A 24216-nucleotide genomic window follows, 5' to 3' on the forward strand; every position below is an offset into this window, starting at 1 on the left:
GCCTGCTGCAGCTGTTGGTTGTTGGGAGTCGCACACAATCTGGAGTCCTCGTTTTGACAGCATTTGGGATACATTTCTGTCTACAGTTTTGCTTGCCTCACCTAATATTGCAGAGTTGCAAAAAGGTTCAGGAAAGGGCAATCGAGATGGAGTGGAATGTTGGAAAAATCAGGGCAGACACAAGGAAACTTCTTCATGCAGCCCAAAGTTAAATTATAGAGCTTGCTCCCGCGGAAGGGCAGTGATGGTCAGCACTTTGGAGACCAAATCTGGACTTTAGAATATCATCAGAAAAATCCATGGGAGGTAGGACTATCAATGGCTACTAGCCCTGACGGCTATGCTCTCCCTTCCATGGCCGGTGGCATTAATGCGTCTTAATACCAGTTTCTGGAAATCACAGAGGGTAGGGGCTGCCCTTGTCACCGGGTCCTCCTGGGGGCTCCCAGCAGGTTTCTGGTTGGATGCTGGACTAGACGGGCCATTGTCCTGACCCAGAGGCTTTGCTTACGTTCTTATGGCATATTGCAAACTAGTTTCTCGCCCTTGTGTTAGCGGTGTGCTTTCAAGGAGGTTTTCAAACAGGGGGGGGGGGGAGCAAACTCGCCCCAACCTCCTGCAGCCTAAACGTGCGGAACACCTCCTCCTCCTCCTCCTTGCACATTGTTCACAACGAGCTCGATCCTTTTCCTTTCCAAACCCCTCCCCCTTCCCCCCTAACCTGCCTCCAAGTAAAGCGCACTGGGAGTTGTGTGCGTCGGGGGCACATCCTGGCCACTAGCCGCTGACCCAGTCCTCCGCTAGAGGGCGCCACAGCCTCTCTCCCTCCTCCTCCTCCTTGTCCCCGCAGCCATTGAGCGAATGGACAGGGCTCCGGAGCGCACGTTTCCTGCAAGGGGGAAGAAGCCGCGGCGGAGCACGCTCTGATCGTTGCAGTCCGGCGCCGGCGGGGTGCGAGTGGGCTGGAGCCGGGGAGGCGTCGCCGTGGGCCCGGCGGACTGGCGAGCCCCGCAGCCCTGGCCTCCGCCCTCCTCCTGCCGCCTCCTCCTCGCAGCATCTCTCCAGCCCAGGAGAAGCAGCAGCAGCAGCGTTGCCGCCGCCGCCGGCGCGCTCCTTGCCTTTCCTGCATCCTCGGGCTCGCTGCCGCCCTCCTCCACCTCCTCCGCCTCCTCCCCTGCCTCGTTGCTGTGGGTTTCTGGTTGCATCGGGAACAAAGGAAAGGCTTCCCCCCCTCGCCCTCCCTCCCTCCTTCTTCCCTCCCTCCCCCCTCCTTTCCTCCCGTCCCTCTGGACTCCCGACGGGCGCAGCAGCCGCAGCAGCCGCCGTGGGCGCCCCGATCGCCCCTTCCCAGCATGAAGGAGATGCCTCGGCTGCTGCCGTCGAGGCCCCGCCGACAGGGAGGGCTGCTGCTGCCGCTCTTGCTGCTCCTGCTCCTGGACGGCCACGTCGCCCGGGTAAGTGACATCTCTGACGCCCCCTCGACGGCACCCGGCCCTGCTTCCTTCCCCACAGGACGCGCACCCCCCCTCCTCTCAGTGTTTCCAGGTTTACGTCGCTGCCTTCCTCCTTCCCGCGGCTGGACGCCTTGCCTCTATCCTGGGCCTGCCGTGCCAAGTTCCCTTGACAGGGGGCTTCTTCGCCTCCCCCCCCCCGGCCTTTCCTCCCGGGGGACCCTTAGGCGCAACCCGCACGCCCCGCCCCAGCCTTCCTGGCTGCCCCTCGATGGGGGAGAGGAAGGAGCAGCTGCGGGTTTTTGCATTCGTGGGGAAACAAGTGGCTCCCTGGGTGGGCGTGTTGGCTTAAGGAGGCGGCCTCCCTCTCTCTCTCCGCTTGGGTCGCATCTTGTGCGCTTTCTTCCCCCACTTCCTCGCTTAGCTCGACCTTTAGGCAGTTTTGGCTCAGCCACGAGTCCTCTAGCCCGGTGGCGTTTGCTTCCAGGTAAAACGTGCGCCTTGCTGCCAGAGCGCAGGCGAGTTTCTTCGGCATTTAAGGCCCAGTCGATTGTGTTCAGCGGGGCATATTTCTCTGGAAAAGCACGCCTTTAGCATCGCAGCCTTGCTTGAAATTAAGAGCAGCGGCGCTTTACTCCTAGGTAAACGCGCGTAAGGACTGCAGCCTTATAGTGTCTCCTCTCCCCCTTTCTTGCATTTATTTTGTGAATGGGGCCTCCGGTGTCTTCTCTCTGGGACATGTTAGTGTTGCAGCCTTGTTTGGGAATAAGCCCCCTTAGTCCATGGAAGGGGGGCGGGGTCAGCCTCCCACATAACTGGCCAGGATCGCAGCTGGAGTTGCAAAGGGCTTTGTTGGGGGTGGGGAGAGAGGTGGGAGCCCCGTCTCCCGTTAATCTTCACGGTGATTGCAAAGCTTCCCTCAGAGGAATCGTTCAGCCACGTCAGATGGTGGTAATAAATAAAGGCACTTCTCGCTCTTCCTGGTCCCAGATTTCCATTCTTGGGGGGGCTTCCAGGCACTTGGGGTGGGGTGGGTGAAAGCCATATCTAGATGTCATTTGAAGGTCAGCTGGGAAGTAGGGTTACAAATAAAGAGGGCATTCTCTTTTCTCCTTTGCAATTTCGTCCTTGTTCCTTCCACATGCTTTATTTTGGGTGGGCTTTTTCCATGGGGTGGGTGAAGGTTTATTCCCCTTCTCTCCCGTCTGACTTGCTGGAACTGCAGCGAAATGTTGGGAGGAGGCCGGTTTCTGTGGGAGTTGCTGTCCCTGCCTTTCCTCTCTAAGCTGATTCCCTGCCATTCTGTTCTCTGTGTGGGAGGGAGTCTGGCTGGCTAGTCCTATTTGTGTGTGTGTGTGTGTGCGCGCTCGCGTGTGCCAAGGGATGTGCCCCTGTGGACTGCATATCAATGCCCTGGACCAGTTCTCTTGCCATTGCTTTCCTCTTGCCATTGCGTTCCCCCTCAATTGTCAAGCCTCCTGCCTGAAGAAAATGCTGGCTGTCATTCCAGCAAATGATGGAGATGATGCTTGCTGATTGCTTAAAAGAGAAGGAGCGGGGTGAGGTTGGCCCATTGAGATTCTCTGCACGCAGTTTGGCCTCTGTGGTGCTCAAGCTCTTGCTAGTTTCTCTTTCCCCGCAGGGCCTTGTCATTATTGCCTGTGGCGTGGATGGGGGGAAGGTTGCTTAAGGCAGCCTGCCTACAACCTGACCACCCTCTTGTGAGGACTACAGCTCCCATCATCCCTGACCATTGGCTGTGCCAGCTGTGGCTGAAGGGAGTCAGAGTCCCAACAGCACTAGCTGGGGGAAGTTTAAGGCAGCTTACATACCTTGTTTCCTCCAATTTATCATGTAATATGGAATATTATAGGGAAAAGGTTACATTGCCAAGAGGGTTGAGGAGCTAACAGTTTCTCGGTTTGTAGGATGGTCGGTGTTCTTCCTGCCCTGCCCCCTGCCCCTCATAGAATCATACAGTTGTAGAGTTGGAAGGGACCTCAGGAGTCATCTAGTCCAACCCCCTGCAATGCAGGAATCTCAGCTAAAGCATCCATGACAGATGGCCATCCAACCTCTGCTTGGAAACTTCCAAGGAAGGAGAGTCCACAACCTCCCAAGGGAGACTGTTCCACTGTCAAACATCTCTTACTCTGGGGATCAGCGAAGGTGATGCCTGGAATTTCCATGCGCTGCAGGCTTGGTAGCAAGAGGTGATGGTCCAAAGTAAAAAATATATAAGACATTAATGCTCTAGAGACAAAGGCAATGGGGCATCTTCATAGGTACACAAGAAGAGCCTGCTGGATCAGGCTAGTGGTCTACCTGGTCCAGCATCCTGTTCTCATACTGCCCTTGGGAAACCTGCAAGTGAAATTTGAGCACGAGAGCACTCTCCCCTTCTGTGGTTTGCAGAAACTGGTGTTCAGAAGCAGGACTGCCTCCAACAGTGGAGAAAGAACATAGATATCATAGCTAATAGCCTTCCTCCATGAATTTGTCTAATCCTCTTTGAAGGCATCTACGTTGGCGTCCATCACTGCCTTCTGTGGAAAGGAGTTCCATTGTATGTACTGAACAGAGAAATTCATTTATTTTATCTGTCCTGAGTCTTCTAATACAGTGGTACCTCGGGTTACATACGCTTCAGGTTACATACGCTTCAGGTTACAGACTCCGCTAACCCGGAAATAGTACCTCGGGTTAAGATCTTTACTTCAGGGCGAGAACAGAAATTGTGCCCCGGCAGTGCGGCAGCAGCAGGAGACCCCATTAGCTAAAGTGATGCTTCAGGTTAAGAACAGTTTCAGGTTAAGAACGGACCTCCGGAACGAATTAAGTACTTAACCCGAGGTACCACTGTATTCAGCTTCCTTGTTGGGCCCACAAGGGAAGAGACATGCGCACCATATATCTGAAGCACATTTAAGGCGCGTCCTTCCCATCACTCAAAGAGAATCCTGCAAACTGTACTTTACTGCTCACAGAGCTACAATTCCTAGCACCCTTAAACTACAGTTCCTAAGTGTGATTTAAATGCATGGTGTATACACAGCCCATAACTCTGGCTGAGCGCATACTTCATATGAACAAGGTCCCTGGTGCAATCCCTGACACCTCTAGCTGCAAGGAACAGGGAGCAGGTGTTGGAAATGACCCTTTACCTGAGACCCTGGAGAGTCACTGCCTATCAGAGGAGGTGTTATTGAGATAGATTGAAGATAACTTTCTGTGCACCTCTGCTTTGCCCCTGTGCCATGCCATCTGTTTTGGGCCAAGGTGGAGGGTCAGTGCCCTTTGTAGATGGCATCATGTTGCACACTTGAGTTTAGCTAGATGCTTCGAGAGGTAGGGGGATCTCTAGCGGCAGACAGCCAAGTGTCTCATCCCTAATGTCTACTTCAGCACTGCTGTTTAAAAGCCTGATTTATGCATTGTATTAAAATGTCGATGAGGTCACTCTGCAAAGCACTCTTACTTCCTTTAGCAAAAGTCAATGATGGGAAATGCCTAGATCATTTGTTTAAAAAAAGGGAAAAGAAAAGAAAAGGTCACTCTCCATATTTGGCTGCTGCATTTTCTGTGTGCCAGAACAAATATATGAACATAAGGAAAGCCTGCTGGATCAGGCCCATCTAGACCAGCGTTCTGTTCCCACAGTGGCCAACCAGAAGCCTGTGGGAAACTCTCAGGCAGGACCCTGAGCACAAGACCATTCCTGTGGGTTACAGCAAGTAGTATTCAGAACAAAGTCATCATGGCTAGAAGCCATCAATAGCCCTCTACTCTACGGTTTTGTCCAACCCTCTTTGAAAACCATCTCAGTTGGTGGCCATCACTGCCTGCTGTGGCAATGAGTTCCATAGTTTAACTGTGTGTTGTGTAAAGAAGTGCTTTCCTTTTATTGGTCCTGAATCTTCCAGTTGCTTTGCCATTGATTGGGGCCATTCCCAATTCACGAGAGAGTCCGTGCATCTTTCTGTCCTTCCCAAATCCAGTTCCTGGGTTGGGGTGGAGGCCATGTCTCTCCCATGCATTGTTAATCCCTAAACCATATCCAGGGTCCTGTTCCCTTTCTGTTCTCTAAAGCCACCTTCCCAGGCCTCCTGCCTTCCAGCTTGTATCTCCCCTGACCTTTAGCCATCCTGTCTGGGGCTGATGGGAGTTATGGTCCTGTGGTCCTCCATGTTTTGTTGGACTCCCATCATCCCTCACCCTGCTGGCTGAGGCTGTTGGGAGCTGTTGGAAGGCCGTAACTTCTCCCTCACAGCTGTAGTGAGACAAAGAAATAGTCGGCTTCCAATATTCTGTCATAAATCCATATGTTACCTGCCAGTAACTGAAATAATAACCAGATGAGGTACTTCCTTTGGGTGAAGGCAATGATTCTGGGCTTGATGTTCTAGCCCCAGAGGCTTGTGGGAAAGCATCTTTCGTGAAGAGCTGTCCATTCGCAGGAAAGGAAAAGTCCCCAAACTCAGACTTGTCGACACTGTGAAGTCTGCGCTTGGCTTTAGAAAGAAGCAATGTACTCTAGGAACGGCTGCAATAGCTGTGGGGCCCCAGATAATGTGGCTTTCTGAGCCTGGATGACAGGAAAGCAGGGAGTTACTGGGAACAAAATCAGCCGAGCAGCTGGAAATACATAAAATATTTTTAGAGCAGAAATAACTTGTTTACCTCAGTGGTGGGACCAGTGTCTAAAAATTCCACTGGATACACAATCCACTTCAGTCAAGTGCAGTTTAAAAACAAAAACTCAAATATTGATAGGGTTTAACTTGCCCTGTTTGTTGACTGTCGATTACCTCCCAAATCTGCCCCCAAAATCCACTTGTTCCTTTGGATATTTGCCCAAACACCCACAAATTAAAGCTTGTAATAATCTATTGATTGGAAGGGAGGGGGAGGGAATCTGTCTTGCAATCGCTTCCAAAAGCTTCTAACAAATGTCTCCACACACACCCTTCCTCACCCTGTGCGCATGAGAACAAAACATTGTAGGTGGCATAGAGAAGCAATGAGAAATATCGAGCAGCTGGAGACTGATACCAAGGGAGTCCAGCTTGAGTTAATGGGAGGACCGCTCTCCCCCCGCCCCCTGCAGGGGCCGGCAGCTGTGAAGGGACTTGGTGCTGGCAAAGAGGTGGCTTTTCAAGCACTGCTGACAGCTGTAGAAAGTGGCTGGAGTTGTTTTATTCCTACCAGAGGGATGGAGATAAATTGTCTGCTGCACTGGGGTGGGGGGAAGTGGGTGAATTTTGTTTTCTTTCAGATTCTCATTTTTCTCAATCTTAAATTCAGTTCCACACAATTCCAAATCACTTGGTGATTTATTTATTTTTTAAAGTCCTTGTGAAAATTCACCAGTATTTCAGGGCAAATTTCACCAAATAAGATACATTTTGCCGAATATAATGCCCCTTTGTATGTTATTTTCATGGATATCTGTAATAATAATAATAATAATAATAATAATAATAATAATAATAATAATAAAAAATTTATACCCCGCCCATCTGGCTGGGTTTCTCCAGCCACTCTGGGCAGCTCCCATCAGAATATAAAAAACATGATAAAACATCAAACATTAAATACTTCCCTAAACAGGGCTGCCTTCCAATGTCTTCTAAATGTCAGATAGTTGTGGGCTTCCGGAGGCTTCCCTCTAGCTTGGAGGGAGATGCTCCGTGGAAATCGGGTCTGTCCGCTACGGCGAAGCGGAGACCCTTGTGAAAATCACAGGCAGGAGAAACCTGTGACCGTGGGACTCGGCGGGCACCTGTAGCGCCCCTCGGACTAGCGAAGGGACCCCGTAAGGGGCTCCGGAGCGCAACGGGAGTTTGGCGTGGTGCCGTGAGTCGATCGCTTTTTCCGTGGGGGGAAGCCGCACAGCTGTTGCCGGAGAGTGCTGACCTTTTTCCTGTGACAATTCGGCTGCTAAACAACTACCCGTGAGTAGGTGAAGTTTAAGAATTGGGACTTAAAGGAGAAAAAAAAGGATTAATTTGGCACTGAAGCGGGAAGGTGTAAACAGGAAGTCCGCCTTTCCGTTTTCTCTACACAGTTCAAAGCAAAGACTCTTTAAGCTAAAGACCTAGAGAGCGGTGTTATAAAAGCTCCAAATCCGAACATCGAAGTAAAAGAACTCCCCCCCCCCAGGCTAGTGGAGGGGGGGGGGAGAGGGAAAAGTGACTTTTTTACTTCTGGAAAAAATAGAGACAATTATCTAACTCCTGGGAACGGACTGCCAGGTCCACTAGAATTGTTGCACTGAGAGTCGCACTATTTATAGGCAATGTAACTTTTTAACGGCTAACTCTGCAAAGGAGATACTTGTTGAAGGTCTTCTCTGGACTTGAAATTGTTGCTTGTTTTCCTGAGGGGGACTTAGGAAAGTTGGAAAAGATTCTTTATTGTAACTTTAATGACTGTTACAGTGTCCCCCTAGAGGAACATTGAAACTGCACACCCAGCTGGGGGATTTTTCCATTCTTGACTTGGGGGATTTTCCACGGTAAGACTTGACCGTGGGATCGACCTTGATTCATAGACAAAAGTGTGATGACTGATAGAACAACAAGATCGGGCAAGGCTAGAGTGCAGCAGCCCAGCACAGTTTCCCAGCAACGTAGATCATCTGTTCCCGGCCCTCCTGTGACACAGGGGGAAGACTTTGCACAAGCTGGGTTAAAAGGAATGGCTTCAGAAGGGGATTTTACTTCTGTGTTAAACAAAATTTATGAAAAATTGGAAGGCCTAAGCAAACAAGTCACGGAACAATCAACAAAAATAGACAGGAGTACTGCCAGCATTAATAATCTGGGACAGAAGGTGAATTCCAATACAGAAGCTATTGAAAAATTGCTGGAAGAATCTGCGTCTAATCGAAAAATAGCTGAGGAACAAAAGAAAAAGCAGTGGCTGTAGAGGAAGAAATAAAACCTATGTGCAAGCAGATTGGGGACCATCAGTCACTTCTGTCTATGATTGAACTGAGGGAGAAACAGACCAATCTGAGGATTAGGGCAGTACCGGAATCTGAAAAAGATAACCTAAGTGACTACCTTATGCAGGAATTTGGAAAATTTTGGAATTTGGAGGTGGAGAAAGACTTTAAGATAGTAAGTGCGTTCAGACTTGGAAGAGGAGGGAGAAAGAACAGGGTGAGAGACTGTTTGGTTACCCTCTGAACGAAAGAAGAGAGAGATAAAATACTGAGTGCGCACTTCCAGAAGACTTTGGAGATCAACGATTCGAGAGTGGATATTTTTAAGGATATACCGAAACATCTATTGGATCTTAGAACCAACTACGGAGATCTGGTGGCCCTACTGAGAAGAAACAGAATTGTTTTTAGGTGGGAATTCCCCCAGGGACTATCTTTTACCTTTAAAGGGAAAAAGTTCAAAATAAGATCAGTGGAAGATAAGGGAAAATTTTTGAGAGACCACGAAGAAGACCTGCAAAAAGAAGTACTAGAAGAGCTAAGAGCTTTAAGATCAGGAGTACTAGACATAGTACCACCACCTTTGGGACTGGACAAACTAAAAAAAGCGATACCACCGTCAGAACAAGAAGAACTTTTGGGAGCAGTTGGAGGAGAATAGAATAACCACACCATGTCTCTGCAATTATTAAGTTGGAACATTCATGGATTTAATTCCCCGGAGAAGAGGAAGAAAGTCTTTCATTTATTGAAAAAGGAACAATTGGACTTAATTTGTTTACAGGAAACTCATGTGATAAGGCTTCACAGGAAAGTACTGATTAATAAAAGATTGGGTCAAGAGTTTATTTCATCGGACAAGGTTAAAAAGAGAGGAGTTGTTATTTATGCCAAAGAGAGCCTATCACCGAAATTTGTTTTTAAAGATGAACAAGGAAGATTTGTGGCAATTGAGATTCAATCACAAGGAGAAAAATTTCTGATTGTAGGAGTGTATGCACCAAATGAGGGGAAATCTGAATTCTTCAAGAAATTGCATGAGACATTGCTTGACTATATGGACTACAATATTATTATGATGGGAGATATGAATGGAGTGGTATCTACAAATATGGACAAGTCGCAGAGACAGGTTGTAACTAAAGATGGCAGACTACCAAAAACTTTTTTTGAACTGATTGACGATATGGACTTGATTGACATTTGGAGAACTAAGAACCCCCTTGGAAGAGAGGGAACATTCTTCTCTGAAGCCAAAATGACATGGACAAGAATTGACCAAATATGGATAACTAGAGGACTGGCACCTAAGACTCGAAAAGTGGAAATTTGCCCAAAAACTTGCTCCCACCATAATGCGGTGAAGATGGAGATGAAACTAACACCAATCGGTTCCTTCAGATGGAGGATGAATGACACCTTATTTAGAGATCAAGAGGTTACCAAGAAGGCCCAAAAAATCTTGAGAGATTATTTTGAGATAAATTTGAATACCACGGTTGAAAAAAGAGTAATCTGGGACGCAAGCAAAGCGGTCATGAGAGGGTTTCTGATTCAAGAGAACGCAATAAAGAAGAGAATCCAAAATGAGGAAAAAGATAAAATCTTGGAAAAAATAAAAGAAGGAGAGAAGAAATTAAGAGCGAAACCAAAGTCGCAAGAGATTCTGAGAGAAATAAAGCTATATCAAGTACAATATATGAAAATGATAAATCAGGAAGTAGAATGGAAAATTAAGCAAATGAGACAAAAGACATTTGAATCGGCTAATAAATGCGGGAAACTGCTAGCTTGGCAGATGAAAAAAAGACAAAAATTAAACACTATCACAAATCTGGATGTGGAAGGAAAGAACATACAGAATCCATTGGAGATTAGAAAGTGCTTCCAGAGATATTTTAAACAACTATATACACAAGGGCCACAGAAAGAGACTGATTTAGACCAATTTTTAAGAACAAATGGATTACAAAAAATGTCTCAAGAAAATAAGATAATGTTGAATCACAAAATTACAGAACAGGAGGTAGAAGGTGCCATTCAGAACATGCAGTTGGGTAAATCTCCAGGGCCGGATGGTCTAACCTCCAAATACTATAGATCTTTGAAAGACTGGTTAATTCAGCCACTAAAGGAGGTCTGTAATGAAATTTTGGAGGGGAAAAAGGCGCCAGAGTCGTGGAAGGAAGCTTACATTACACTTATACCGAAAACTGAGTCTGAAAAGACACAACTCAAGAACTACTGCCCCACATCCCTGCTTAATGTGGATTACAAAATTTTTGCTGATATTTTGGCTAATAGATTAAAAAAGGTATTAGTTGAAGAGATACATAAAGATCAAGCCGACTTTCTCCCAGGTAGACATTTGTCTGACAATACGAGGAATATAATTAACATTTTGGAGAAGCTGCAAGTGAACATCAATACCAAAGCAGTTTTAATTTTTATAGATGCGGAAAAAGCTTTTGATAATATTTATTGGAATTTTATGAAGAAAAATATTCAGGAAATGGGGGTGGGCCAAGGGTTTGAAAATGGTATAAGTGCAATTTACTCAGAAAAAAAAAGGCTAAGTTAATAGTCAATAATGTGATGACAGAGGAATTTAAGATAGAGAAAGGGACACGACAAGGCTGCCCAATTTCCCCATTGCTTTTTATTTCGGTTCTGGAGGTTTTGCTGAATATGATTAGAAGGGATCGTCTGATTAAAGGTATTCAGGTCGGAGCCAAACAATACAAATTGAAAGCTTTTGCAGATGACCTAGTTTTGACGTTACAGGAGCCAGAATCTAGTACGAAAAGAGTATTAGAATTGATTCAAGAATTTGGTCATGTGGCAGGATTTAAGCTGAACAAGTCAAAAACTAAAGTGCTTGAGAAAAATTTTACACCAATTGAGAAAGAGAGGTTTCAGAAGGAGACAGGTTTAACATTAGTTAAGAAAGTAAAATATTTGGGGGTTAATAGGACTGCTAAGAATTTAAATTTATTTAAAGATAACTATGAGAAATGTTGGATAGAAGTGAAAAAAGATTTGGAAATATGGTCAAATTTGAAGCTTTCCTTGTTGGGTCGAATTGCAGCTATAAAGATGAATGTATTGCCAAAAATGTTATTTCTGTTTCAATCATTGCAAATTTTGGACAAGATGGACTGTTTCAAGAAGTGGCAGAGAGACATTTCCAGATTTGTCTGGCAGGGCAAGAAGCCTAGAATAAAATTTAAAATATTAACTGACGCAAAGGAAAGAGGTGGATTTTCCCCTGCCAGACCTTAAACTTTACTATGAATCAGCAGCATTCTGCTGGTTGAATGATTGGCTGCTTCTTGAGAACACAGACATTTTGGACCTAGAAGGTTTTAACAACGTTTTTGGATGGCATGCATATTTGTGGTACGACAAGGTTAAAGCACATAAAACATTTAAAAACCATATTGTCAGGAAAGCATTGTTCAACGTCTGGATAAGATACAAAGATTTACTGGAAAATAAACCCCAAGGTGGTTGTCACCAATGGAAGCGAAGGCTCAGAAAAAGCTCAATATGGAGGCCAAATGGCCGAAATATTGGGAAATATTGGAACAAGAAGGAGACAAATTGAAATTGCAGAGTTTTGAGAAATTAAAAGATAAAGTGCGAGACTGGCTTCATTATTATCAAATAAGAGAGGCCTATAATTTGGACAAAAAAATTGGCTTCCAGGTGGAAAAATCAAAATTGGAAACAGAACTGTTAGATCCCAAAACTAAGATACTTTCAAGAATGTATAACTTGCTGTTAAAATGGAATACGCAGAATGAAACGGTTAAATCTGTTATGATTAAATGGGCACAAGATATTGGTCACAACATTATATTTGCTGACTGGGAACAGTTGTGGACCACAGGTATGAAATTTACGGCATGTAATGCCTTAAGAGAGAATATTATGAAAATGATATACAGGTGGTACATGACACCAGTCAAGCTTGCAAAAATATATCATTTGCCCGATAATAAATGTTGGAAATGTAAAGAAAATGAAGGTACATTCTTTCACCTTTGGTGGACGTGCCCAAAGACTAAGGCTTTCTGGGAGATGATATATAATGAAATGAAAAAGGTATTTTAATATACCTTCCTGAAGAAACCAGAGGCCTTTCTCCTGGGCATAGTCGGCCAATTGGTGCCAAAGAAGGATAGAACTTTCTTTATGTATGCAACAACAGCAGCAAGAATACTTATTGCAAAGTATTGGAAGACACAAGAGTTACCCACCCTGGAAGAGTGGCAGATGAAGGTGATGGACTATATGGAATTGGCGGAAATGACTGGCAGAATCCGAGACCTGGGAGAAGAGTTGGTGGAAGAAGACTGGAAGAAATTTAAAGACTATCTGCAGAAACACTGTAAAATTAATGAATGTTAAAATGATGTTGGATTGAAAATAAGTGGCATTAGCAACAAAGTTAATAAGAATATGCAAAAATGAATTGATAATGGATGAAAATATAGAGTTATAATATGTTAAGATATAGAGTTAAGATAAACGAAAGAGGGTAAGGACTTGCTGATTTGATTATTTAAATAGGAATACAAAAAGGGGAGGTGTGAGGAGGCCAAGGAAACAAGCTAATGAGTTTAAAGTTACAAAAAACGGATTTGTTTTTAATTCTTTTTTATCTATTTGTTTTTTGTTTTTTGTATTTTTATTCTTCTTTTTTCTTTTTTATGTAATTTTGTATGTTCTCTTTTTTTATCTTTTTCTTTCTATATGACTTTTTTCTTTTTTGTAAACTTATGTTTTTGTAAAATCTCAATAAATATCTTTTAAAAAAATAAATAAATGTCAGATAGTTGTTTATTATTTCCTTGACATCTGATGGGAGGGTGTTCCACAGGGAGGGCACCACTACTGAGAAGGCCTTCTGCCTGGTTCCCTGCAGCCTCACTTCTCACAGTGAGGGAACTGCCAGAAGGCCCTTGCCCCTGGACCTCAGTGTCTGGGCTGAATGATGGGGGTGGAGATGCTCCTTCAGGTATACTGGGCCGAGGCTGTTTAGGGCTTTTAAGGTCGGCACCAGCACTTTGAATTGTGCTTGGAAACATGCTGGGAGCCAATGTACGTCTTTATGCACACTCCACCTTCGTATATGTTTTTCTGGACACATTACTTGGCTAAAGAACTGCATGGCAGAATTTGGAGAACTGTTACTTTCAAGAATGGGCTGTGTTTTTTTGGTTTGCGTATTGTTTTGGCTCAGGTGATGATTAAGGAGGCTGGTTTTTCTATGTGAATCAAAGTTCTCCTTCCTTCCTAGGAGCAAGTGGTATATTCGTGGAGGGAGTGGGAGAGGAAGGGAAATGAATGAGAGCAATGAGTTAAACTGTGGAACTCTCTCGCTCAGGATGCAGTCATGGCCCCCAACCTGGAGGCCTTAAAATAGGATTAGACAAATTCATGGAGAAGAAAACTATTGATGGCTACTGGCTAAGATAGCTCGGCTCTGCTGCTTCTATGGTTGGAGGGAGTAACGCTACTGAATACCCGTTGCTGAAGGGGAGAGTGCTTGGGTCCTGTTTGCAGGTTTCCCACAGGCAGTTTGGTTGGCCACTGTAAGAACAAGATGCTGGACTAGATGGGGCATTGGCCTAATCCAGCAGCCTCTTCTTTCATCCTTGTGAGAGATGCAGAAACTAGTTTGCCTTGAACAGCACATCCTGTACTCTTGGGGAGCTTCTCTCATGCCCTGACAGTTCTGTAACTCTGGGCTGGTGGGATGCCAAAGTATCTCCTTTGCTTGTGCTCCACTGCTTCAAGCTATGGCTCATTTTCTCATTGGGGAAGAGAAAAGTGTGTGTGTGTGGACATTGTAGTCATTAGAAAAAGAGTGAAGAACACTGGTGGAGTTCTGAGGCTTTCAGAATACCAAAAAAATTAAAAGAAAATTAAAAGAAAATGACTATTGGGGGGGGGATGGTGTCCAAATCAGCCCAATGAGGACTGAGGGTGCAGCTAACACCCGATAAATATGGACTTTTAAACAGGCCTAACATTGTCTGGTATTTTGTCATAGACATCCAATTGAAAAATAAATCTAAAACCAAATGGGCTACCCAATTATTTTTTTAATGATCATCTCAGACGAGATAAGATGTAACTTTTAAAATTTTCCTAATGAGGCTGGTAAGCCAGATATCGAATCTGCAATTAGATGTGTAATTTTATTTTCAGGAGCAAATCTCTGCTTTATATGTGGCATTTCTCTTATAATAGATATCTAACTAGCTCTTGTTCGCTTCCTTCTTGTGGTAGTATTTAACGTACTGAGCAAAATATTGTATTTCTCCATCCAACCATTGGCAAAGTTGTTAAGCTAATAGCAGGGGTTAAACATTTTGCCTGGAGGTAAGTCGAAAACAAATTAAGTCTAGCTGCATACATTTTAAGCTGGAGTTGATTACTACCCCGCTTTCTGTCTGAGGTACATCAGGATTGGCTTCCTTGAGGCCAGGAATTTACTTCCTTCTCCAGTCTTCTGGGTTCCAAAAATTAGCTGGGTTCAAGCAATGACTTGGAGCCTGATCTTCATTGTCAGGAGAATCAAGTAGATCAGTTCTTGCTGGACTGGACTGCTTTAGATCATGGCACAATCTTTTACCCATGGTTAATAGATTTTGAGTGGGCTGTGCTCTCTCATTTTCTGCAGCAGTAAGGTTTTCACTTTGTTACCTTTTAAGCCTTAGAGTTCAGGACTGTATCTTCTCAGTACTACTCATCGTTACCATGTCAACTTGTGTTGAAACGCCTTTTCCATTTTTTAAGGGGGGCTGCGACGGGCAGATGTGGCTCTGACTGCATTTGGCCATCACACTAAACCATGGTTTAGTGTTACAGGGGGGGAAAACCATACGTCCTCTCAGGTTTGCACATTCCTCCCTCTCTTCTCTTCTGGTGCAGTTGCAAATAGGAAATTGAAAGCCTCTTCTTCCATTTTAGATCAACCATAGTTTAGTACATTGTCTGTTCCCTAAACTGTGTTTAATCTTAATTGTGGTTAGAGAAAACAAGTCAGGTTCATAACCCATGTTTTGAAACTGGTTTGTTTCTGCTAGCCGCTAGTTAGCTACACTTCACTCTGGCTGGCACAATATGGCAGGCTGCAGTTAATCAAAAACAACAGCAAAAGCTTCCAAACTTCTCCTTGTGCTTTTGCTGAAGAAGGGAGAGGCACACGGGTCCAAGGCTTGTTGTAAGTACAGTGGTACCTCGGGTTAAGAACTTAATTAGTTCCGGAGGTCCGTTCTTAATTAGAAAGTGGCAAGGAGTACATTGATAGGTCTTGCTCTCTTAACTATAGTTAAGCCAGAAAACAAGCACCTTGTGAAGAAGAGCTCTCACCCAGCTGTTTTCCTGCAGGCTTTGTGTTGTGTGAGCAGGGAATCTTTTTATGATGGAATTCAAACACAGGTGATACCCCAGTCTGAACTGCTACTGTCCAGCAAGACACTGTCATGCAGCACAGCCAGTGTTAGAAACTGATATGTGAAAGCTAGGAGCTAAATGGCACCTTAAGCCTAGGTTATGGGTGCAACAAAGGAATGTCTGGGCACACTTTTTAATATATGTAACAAGAATAAAAAGCTGAAAATGGATGAACTGCAGCTCAAATATTATGTTCATTTTTCACATGGTCTAGTCTTTCCCCTGCCCACTCACCTAATATTCTTAAGAAGGTCTCTTCTCCAGTCTTCAGAGAGTAACTGGAAATGGGGAGGCAGAAAAAGGTCCTCCTTTCCTTCCACTCTGAAGTTTTAATCTGAAAATTTAGGCCCAGTACTACGCCCAGAGCTCAGAAACTGCTTGTGCTAATGAAATTCCCTGTCGCAAAATGCGCCTAGAGCAATGGGAGTTTCGAACACTGAGTACAACTCTCAGCATCGAATAATAGAATCATTGTATTTTAGAGTTGAAAGGGACCCCAAGGGTCATCTAGTTCACCCCCTGCAATGCAGGAATATCTAGGTGGCCTGTATGGGGATTCAACCTGCGACCTTGGCGTTATCAGCACCATGCTCTAATCGACTGAGCTAACAGGGTGCAGGCAGATGATGCCTGTCAGTGGCGCAGATGTAGCAGTGTGTCAAGTGCAATGCAAAACAGAGGAGACCCCTGCGTTCATATCATAGTTCTCCATAACATTCCCAAGGGGCTTTTGTAGTGCATTCTCCTCTCCTTACCCCACTGCATGCTACATAGCTAAGCACTTTTGAAATCCAAAGCACTTTAAAAAAAATGACGTGGGGTTTTGCTTTTCAAAGGGGGGAAAACTTTACACAGAATGGTCCAAGCTCTTCTGTAGAATTTAAGTAGCTTTTTGGACCCTCTCCAATGTTCTGTAATTCAGGCTGGGATCCAATTCTTGGGAGTATGTGTCTTTGAACATGTTTTGTTTCTAAGTAAAAAATGCCTACAGTTAAGCTGTGGGTTACCCAACAATTGCCTAGGAATATACAGGGGCCCAGTTGGGTCAGATCAAGGGCCCATCTGGCCCAATCTCTTGTTTCAAACAGCGGCCAACTAGATGGAGAGTTCAAAAGTGCTGCCTGCCCCTTATTGGCACCCATCTGTCTCAGGAGACAATGGAAGTGAGGTCAAGCTGTTAGAAGGTTACAGTGTCTGTTGTGGCTGTAGAGACTGATAGGGGAGAGAGATGGTTTGCTGCAGCTGGGGCAGATGAAGGCATCCAGTTGTGCTGCTGCAGATGCACCATGGCGTTTCTCCACTGTATGTTCCTCCCAGGGGTCATTCCTCCTCTGGTCATTGCTGTGGATACACAACCTGACTGCCCGTCTCCAGGCACTGCGGTCATCTGCAAGGGATGTCCACAAAGAGGGGTTGGTGTTGACAGCCTTCGTGTCATGTTTGCAGACATCTTTGTAGCGCAGAGTTGGTCCGTCAATGGGCCTGGTGCCTGAAGTCAGCTCCCCGTAGAGCATGTCTACCAGCCACTAGTCCTGCAGATAGCGCTGTGTTTGCATATCTTCTGAGTAAAAAAAAAGTAAAAATCTGAGTCCCTGACTTATCCTAGTTTTGCAGCAGAAGGGACCACTTCAGAAGTTTTTAATATTTGTGTAAGATGCTTGGAGTTAGCTTCTGAAGGAGAATCTCATTTGCACACATTCTGTTCTAGGCGATGGAGCCACATGCCATTTTGAACAATAAAATGTTTGTTTTCCATTGTCCGCCGAGCCAACTGTGTGTGGGCTTCAGAGGCTGGACTTTGTGGCTGCTGAGGAGGCAGCCATAAAAAACTTTTCTGAGAAGTTTGATGAGCTTGCAGGAAGTGAATCTAAGTTCAACAGTATGTTGAAGTGTATGTTTTTAATGTATTAAAAAAATTACCCTTAAAAATATCTTATGTATATGATGAATCTCTTGGAGATATAAAATATAACTTCACCATATCGCCAACCCAACCTCTTGTTGCCATTCCTACCCATCCAACAAACATCATAGCTCAGAATATAGGAATATTGAAAGCTGCCGCTGAATCAAACCACTGGTCCTTCTAGTTCAGTATTGCCTACTCAGACTGGCAGTGTACCTCCAGGATTTCAGACAAGGAACATGCCTACATGGAGATCCATGGAATTGAACTTGGGAGCTGCATTGTACCAAAGAGTAGTGGAGCAGTTAAAAATGGGTTGGTCAACTATTGTCAAGTAAAGGTCAGGTATTAAAGGATGACTTTTATTAAAACAATAAAAAGATACAGTCGTACCTTGGTTCTTGAACAGAATGCATTCTGGGAGTCTGTTCGACTCCCGGAACCGTTCGATAACCAAGGTGTGGTTTCCGATTGGCTCCTGCAGCCAATCGGAAGCTGCAGAAGCTGCGCCAGAGGTTTGGCTTCCGGAAATTGTTTGAAAACCAGAACACTCACTTCCGGGTTTTGATCGTTCGGGAGCCAATTTGTTTGGGAGCCAAGGCGTTTGAGATCCAAGGTACAGATGTACTTTATTCATCAACAGGTTGATACTTACAAAACAACAACAACACCAAGTCAATGTATTGTTACTGTGGAACAAATTATGGGAAGGGCACCTTATTTGCATGCAGAAAGTCCCAGGTTCAATCTCTTGCATTTCTTGGTAGAGCTGGGAAAGATACCTGCCTAAATCCTAGAGAGCTGCTGTCAGTCAACATAGACCAGTGGTTCTCAAACTTTTTTCTGTGGGCCATACTTTCAGAAGAAAAATTTACTCACACCATACTGATTTTTTTTATTGATAATAAATAATAATAAATAATTTTTTTTTATACCTGCCTTTCCCGGTTCAGAAAACCAGGCTGAGGGCGGCTAACAACAAATTTAAAACACTTAATTGATGCAACAAAAAACAGCATAAAATACAGTATAAAACGTGAATAACAGTAAATTCAGAATTCAAAAATCAATTTAAAGGGGAAATCCATCCAATAAACATTAGATGATCACCATGGCTAGCCGTCTAAGTTAGTCCTATTTGGGCCAGGTAGGAGACCAGGGGAGAATTAGATGTGGGATCCCAGAGCAGGTAATCTTCATAAAAAGGGGAGGGGGAGGGGGAGGGAAGGAAGGGGAATAAAAGATCAGGCTAAGTTCAAATTGAAAGCCAGGCGGAATAGCTCTGCCTTACAGTCCCTGCGGAAGGAAGTTAAATCCTGTAGGGCCCTGGTCTCATGGGACAGAGCATTCCACCAGGTCAGAGCCATTACTGAAAAGGCCCTGGCCCTGGTGGAGGATAATCTGACTTCCTTAGGGCCCGGGACCTCTAAACTATGGTTATTCATGGACCTTAAGGTAAGAAATACATTGGAAAACAAGAGGAAACAACAACTAGTAGTTCTTGAGTTGTAACATAGAACACCACTACTTTGTAATATGATCATGGGACGTCCAGAAAGTATGAAACAGCGAAGCTACATAAGAACAGGAATCATTCCCAAAATAGAATGATAAATGAGCCTCTTACACATGCACCTTAAGTATGTATAACGACTCCATGAGAGGTAGGAGCTTGCTTTTGCCGGGTAATCTTGTTTATATTAGGTCTAATTTGAGACAGGCAAACACTCATCTCCCCATCCACTCAAAGAAGTCTTTCTCTTTTCTGATCTTTCATATTTGTAAGAGAACCATTGGCTTTGACAATACTGAACTAGATGAGCCTCTGGTTTGATTTGGTATAATGTGATAACATTATTGTAACTACATTGGGCAAGTTTTCTATCAACAAGCGATGTTTCCCATGAACGTGAATGTGTGTTTTGCTTTGCTTTTGGTATTGGTTGCTGAAAACCTGGATCAAGCCCACAGAGTAGGTGGAATGTTGCAGGAGTGAGGATACTTTGTGTGGATTAAATGTTGCATTGAAACGAATTCAATAATAATAATAATAATAATAATTTATTATTTGTACCCTGCCCATCTGGCTGGGTTTCCCCAGCCACTCTGGGCGGCTTCCAACAAAGATGAAAGATACACTAAAATGTCACATATTAAAAACTTCCCTGAACAGGGCTGCCTTCAGATGTCTTCTGAATGTCAGGTAGATGTTTATCGCTTTGACATCTGATGGGAGGGCGTTCCACAGGGCGGGCGCCACTACCGAGAAGGCCTTCTGCCTGGTTCCCTGTAACTTGGCCTCTCGCAGTGAGGGAACCGCCAGAAGGCCCTCGGAGCTGGACCTCAGTGTCCGGGTAGAACGATGGGGGAGGAGACGCTCCTTCAGATATACTGGACCGAGGCCGTTTAGGGCTTTAAAGGTCAGCACCAACACTTTGAATTGTGCTCGGAAACGTACTGGGAGCCAATGTAGGTCTTTCAAGACCGGTGTTATATGGTCTCGGCGGCCGCTCCCAGTCACCAGTCTAGCTGCCGCATTCTGGATTAGTTGTAGTTTCCGGGTCACCTTCAAAGGTAGCCCTACGTAGAGCGCATTGCAGTAGTTTACTAAGGAATTGTTTTTATTGGAAGGCTTGCAAATGTTTTAAGATGTGGCAACTCAGTAGCATACACTTCTCCTTGTATTTATATTTTAAGGGGAAAAGCTGAAGGAGACCGTGAAAATGGTTCATGTGCTAATTTTAGCATGCCTGGAGAAATGTGCTCATAAATATATGGACTTCTTAGGGATACTTCCCTGAAAGGAGTTAATTACAGCTAAGATTTAATTGGCACTGTATCCGTTCCTATTTCTTAATTGGATTTTTATTGTGTTGATTCATTATTATTATTATGGTGATGGTGATTGTTATTATTGAACAATGCATTTTTTACCATGGAAAATTGTCTGCCAAAGAAATAAAGCACTGGAAATATTTTTTCTGTGTCACCTCACCGGTTGGGTGAGAATTAATCTAGACCCCATGCATTTTGGGGGCCCTTTCGACAAAGGATCCAAACAATATTGATTTGATTCTGAAAGAAAATTACAATCAAGCTTTCTTAGTTCAATGTTATCCCCCCAGAGGGTGCGCATGAGGGAAGCCTCAGGATTTCGACTGCCTAGGGGCCTCCACAGGTTTTGGTCTGACACTGAGAGCAAGCGATTCAAATGGTGTCCTCCCCTCAGTTCCAGCCAGCATGTCTGATGGCCGTAGTCCATCTACAACTTCATTATACCCCTTTAGGCACCAGTGAGAGGGACGCGAGTGGTGCTGTGGGTTAAACCACAGAGCCCAGGACTTGCCGATCAGAAGGTTGGCGGTTCGAATCCCCGCGACGGGGTGAGTTCCCATTGCTCGGCCCCTGCTCCTGCCAACCTAGCAGTTCAAAAGCACATCAAAGTGCAAGTAGATAAATAGGTACCGCTCCAGGGGGAAGGTAAATGGCATTTCTGTGCGCTGCTCTGGTTCACCAGAAGCGGCTTAGTCATGCTGGCCACATGACCCGGAAGCTGTACGCCGGCTCCCTCGGCCAATAAAGCGAGATGAGCGCCGCAACCCCAGAGTCGGTCACGACTGGATCTAATGGTCAGGGGTCCCTTTACCTTTACCTTTAGGCACCAGTGAGAGAAATGTTTGCATTTTTTTCATGGACCTTGGTTGTTGGGGACAGGAGAGGATTTAGTGAAGAAGGTTACTGTAGGGCAGAGAGCATGCAGGTTGTATTAGGTTGAAGAAATCCTGAGTTCAAGGAAGCACTGAGGCAAAGGAAGCAATCTGCTGCTAGTCCTCAGTGCTGGCTCTGCACCATTCTGACCTAGTGCAGACATGTATTAATTGTCTGCAAGAAACCCCTGGTTGTTTCTGGGCTGAACTTCTTTGCACGGTTTGTAGAATAAAGCAAGCTTTTGTATTCAGGACGAGGAAGGGAAGCGGGGTTTGCAAGTTTCACTTCCTTTTTCTTTTTTAATGGAGAGACAGGCAGTGATTTAGTGAAACCCCTTTGAGAAGCCTCCCTCCACCAGGACTGTTGGTGGAGATTACACAGTGTGGCTGTTAAGTACAGCTTATTTCACTATTCTGGTCAGACATAACCCTTTCAGTCTATCTGGAGCAAGCATTTTCAGCAGGGGGCTGGGGGTTCTCAAGTTTCTCTTCATGCATCTGGTGGAGCGGACTGTAAATCCACAAAAGCTTGTACCATACGAAATTTGTTGCTCTCTGGGTTTGCCACACAAGGCACTTGGTTGACTCATACAGTGGTACCTTTGTTCTCAAACGACTTAGTTGTCAAACAAATTGGCTCCCGAACACCGCAAACCCGGAAACAAGTATTCTGGTTTGCGAACGTTTTTTGGAAGCCGAATGTCTGATGTGGCTTCTGCTTGAGTGCAGGAAGCTCCTGCATCCAATCAGAAGCTGCACCTTGGTTTTTGAATGGTTTCGGGAGTCGAATGGACTCCTTGAATGGATTAAGCTCGAGAACCAAGGTACCACTGTAGTCCTCTTTTGGTTAAAATCTTGCAGTTTGTGCTTCTTCGCTTCATTGCTAGCAGGAGGAGCAAAAGAGGAAAGGCAGCATTTCAGTGGTAAAACATGCAGAAGGTTTCAGGTTCAATCCTCAGCATTTCCAGGTATGGAATGTCACATGTCTGAAATTCTGGAGAGGCACTGCCGGTCAGAGTAGACAATGCTGAAGTAGATGAAATAGTGTTCTGACTCAGTAGATGGTAGTTTCCTGTTCCTGAAAGCAGAACTCTCCATGAACCACCAGTTCTCAATCCTGACTGACTACAACAGGTTTCTGACTCCAGTTGTGCTCGCTACTTTTAAAAATTTGCTTAGGTTGGTCCAACACAAAGAGGTTATTGCGGGACAATTTTGAGTGACAAGGGTGCAGATCTTGTTTAATGCTTTGACCCACACAGACCCTCTGTGACAAAGAGAGTTATCCATGTTCCACTTAATGCGCTTGAATTACTGTCATGTGTTGCATACAGCGGCTGCCCTTGAAGACAATTTGGAAACTGTAGTTGGTTCAGCATATGGCAGCAAGCCTTGACTGAATGGGAAATGTCATGCCAGCTTTGAGATAATGACACTGGCTTCTGGTCGATTTCTAAGCACAACTGGAATGCTGGAATGGGTTTTTAATGGCTCCCCCAGGTTTCCATACTGTCTGGTCAAACATTCCTTCGCTTACAGGGGAATATAATAATTGTTTACTAATAAGTATGTTCCATTAAATGGAATGCTTACTCTTAGGTTAGATTACTGCAATGCATTATACGTAGTGCTGTCTCTGAAGATGGTTCAGAAACTTCAGCTAGTGCAGAATTCAGTGGCCAGGTTGCTCACCGGAGTAAGACGGTTTGAGCATATCACATCGATCCTGGTCTGACTGCACTGGCTACCAATTAGTTTTTGGGTCTAATTCCAAGTGCTGGTTTTGACCTATAAAGCCTTAAACGGCTCAGGACCACAATACCTCAAGGACTGCCTCTCTCCATATGAATCTATCCTGAGATCATTTTCTGAGGTCCTCTTTCATGTGCTTCTTCCTTGAGAGGTCCGGAGGGTGGCAACACGAGAATGGGCCTTCTCTACAGTGGCTCCCTGCCTATGGAATGCTCTCCCAGGGAAGTTTGCCTGGTGCCTTCATTATACACCTTTAGGTGCCAGGCAAAAACATTCCTTTTTAACCAGGCCTTTGGCTGACCTAATCAACATCCTATACCCTTTAAAATGTGGCTCTTTGTTTGTGAGGGGTGTTATTGGATTATTGTTTTTATTTTTATTTAATATATTGTGACCTTTTTTGTGAACTGCCCTGAGACCTCTGGGTATAGGGCGGTATTTAAATTCAATAATAATAATAATAATAATAATAATAATAATAAGTGTAGGATTGCGACTTTAGGCTGTAATCCTATAACAATTTATTTGGGAGTATGCTTTGCTGAACTCAGGAGGCTGTAACTTTCTTGGAGTTGCACTTTTAGTTTGGAAAAAAAAGGGGAAATTTCCAACCTTAGTGATCCCAGAGCTCACAGGCTTGACTATATAAGTCTCTTTGAGCCTTGTGTAAAGTGAAGGTAGCAGTTTTTTCAGTTGTGAAACATATGAGTCACCCTCCTAACCCGAACCTTGAATTTCTTTTTCATCTTGTCACGATCTATTTGTTCAGAAAACGTTTACCCACCTTTTCAATAGCCTAAATTTCTGAGGGGGCTACAACTCAAATGATTACATTTTTTTTTCCTGCTACAAAACAATGATTCAATAACTGATCTGCAGAAAGGACTTTATCACCTGAAAATAGAGACAATGTACGTACGTTTGAAATGCAAGAAAACGTTTAATAAAAACAATATTTTTTAAAAAGCAGTGGAACAGGTA

General features: G+C 44.5%; 1 protein-coding gene across 1 annotated transcript in view; it reads left to right on the plus strand.

Annotated features, from left to right (window-relative positions):
• Nucleotides 1–1352: 1352 nt before the first annotated feature.
• The window catches only part of SDC3 (syndecan 3), a 113652-nt gene continuing 90788 nt past the window's right edge, over nucleotides 1353–24216 (plus strand). The window contains exon 1 of the mRNA XM_053398506.1: nucleotides 1353–1454. Coding sequence (XP_053254481.1) covers nucleotides 1353–1454 — 102 coding nt within the window. The remainder of the gene's footprint in view (nucleotides 1455–24216) is intronic.

This window comes from Podarcis raffonei, chromosome 8 (genome assembly GCF_027172205.1).
Source record: "Podarcis raffonei isolate rPodRaf1 chromosome 8, rPodRaf1.pri, whole genome shotgun sequence".
NCBI lineage: Eukaryota > Metazoa > Chordata > Lepidosauria > Squamata > Lacertidae > Podarcis > Podarcis raffonei.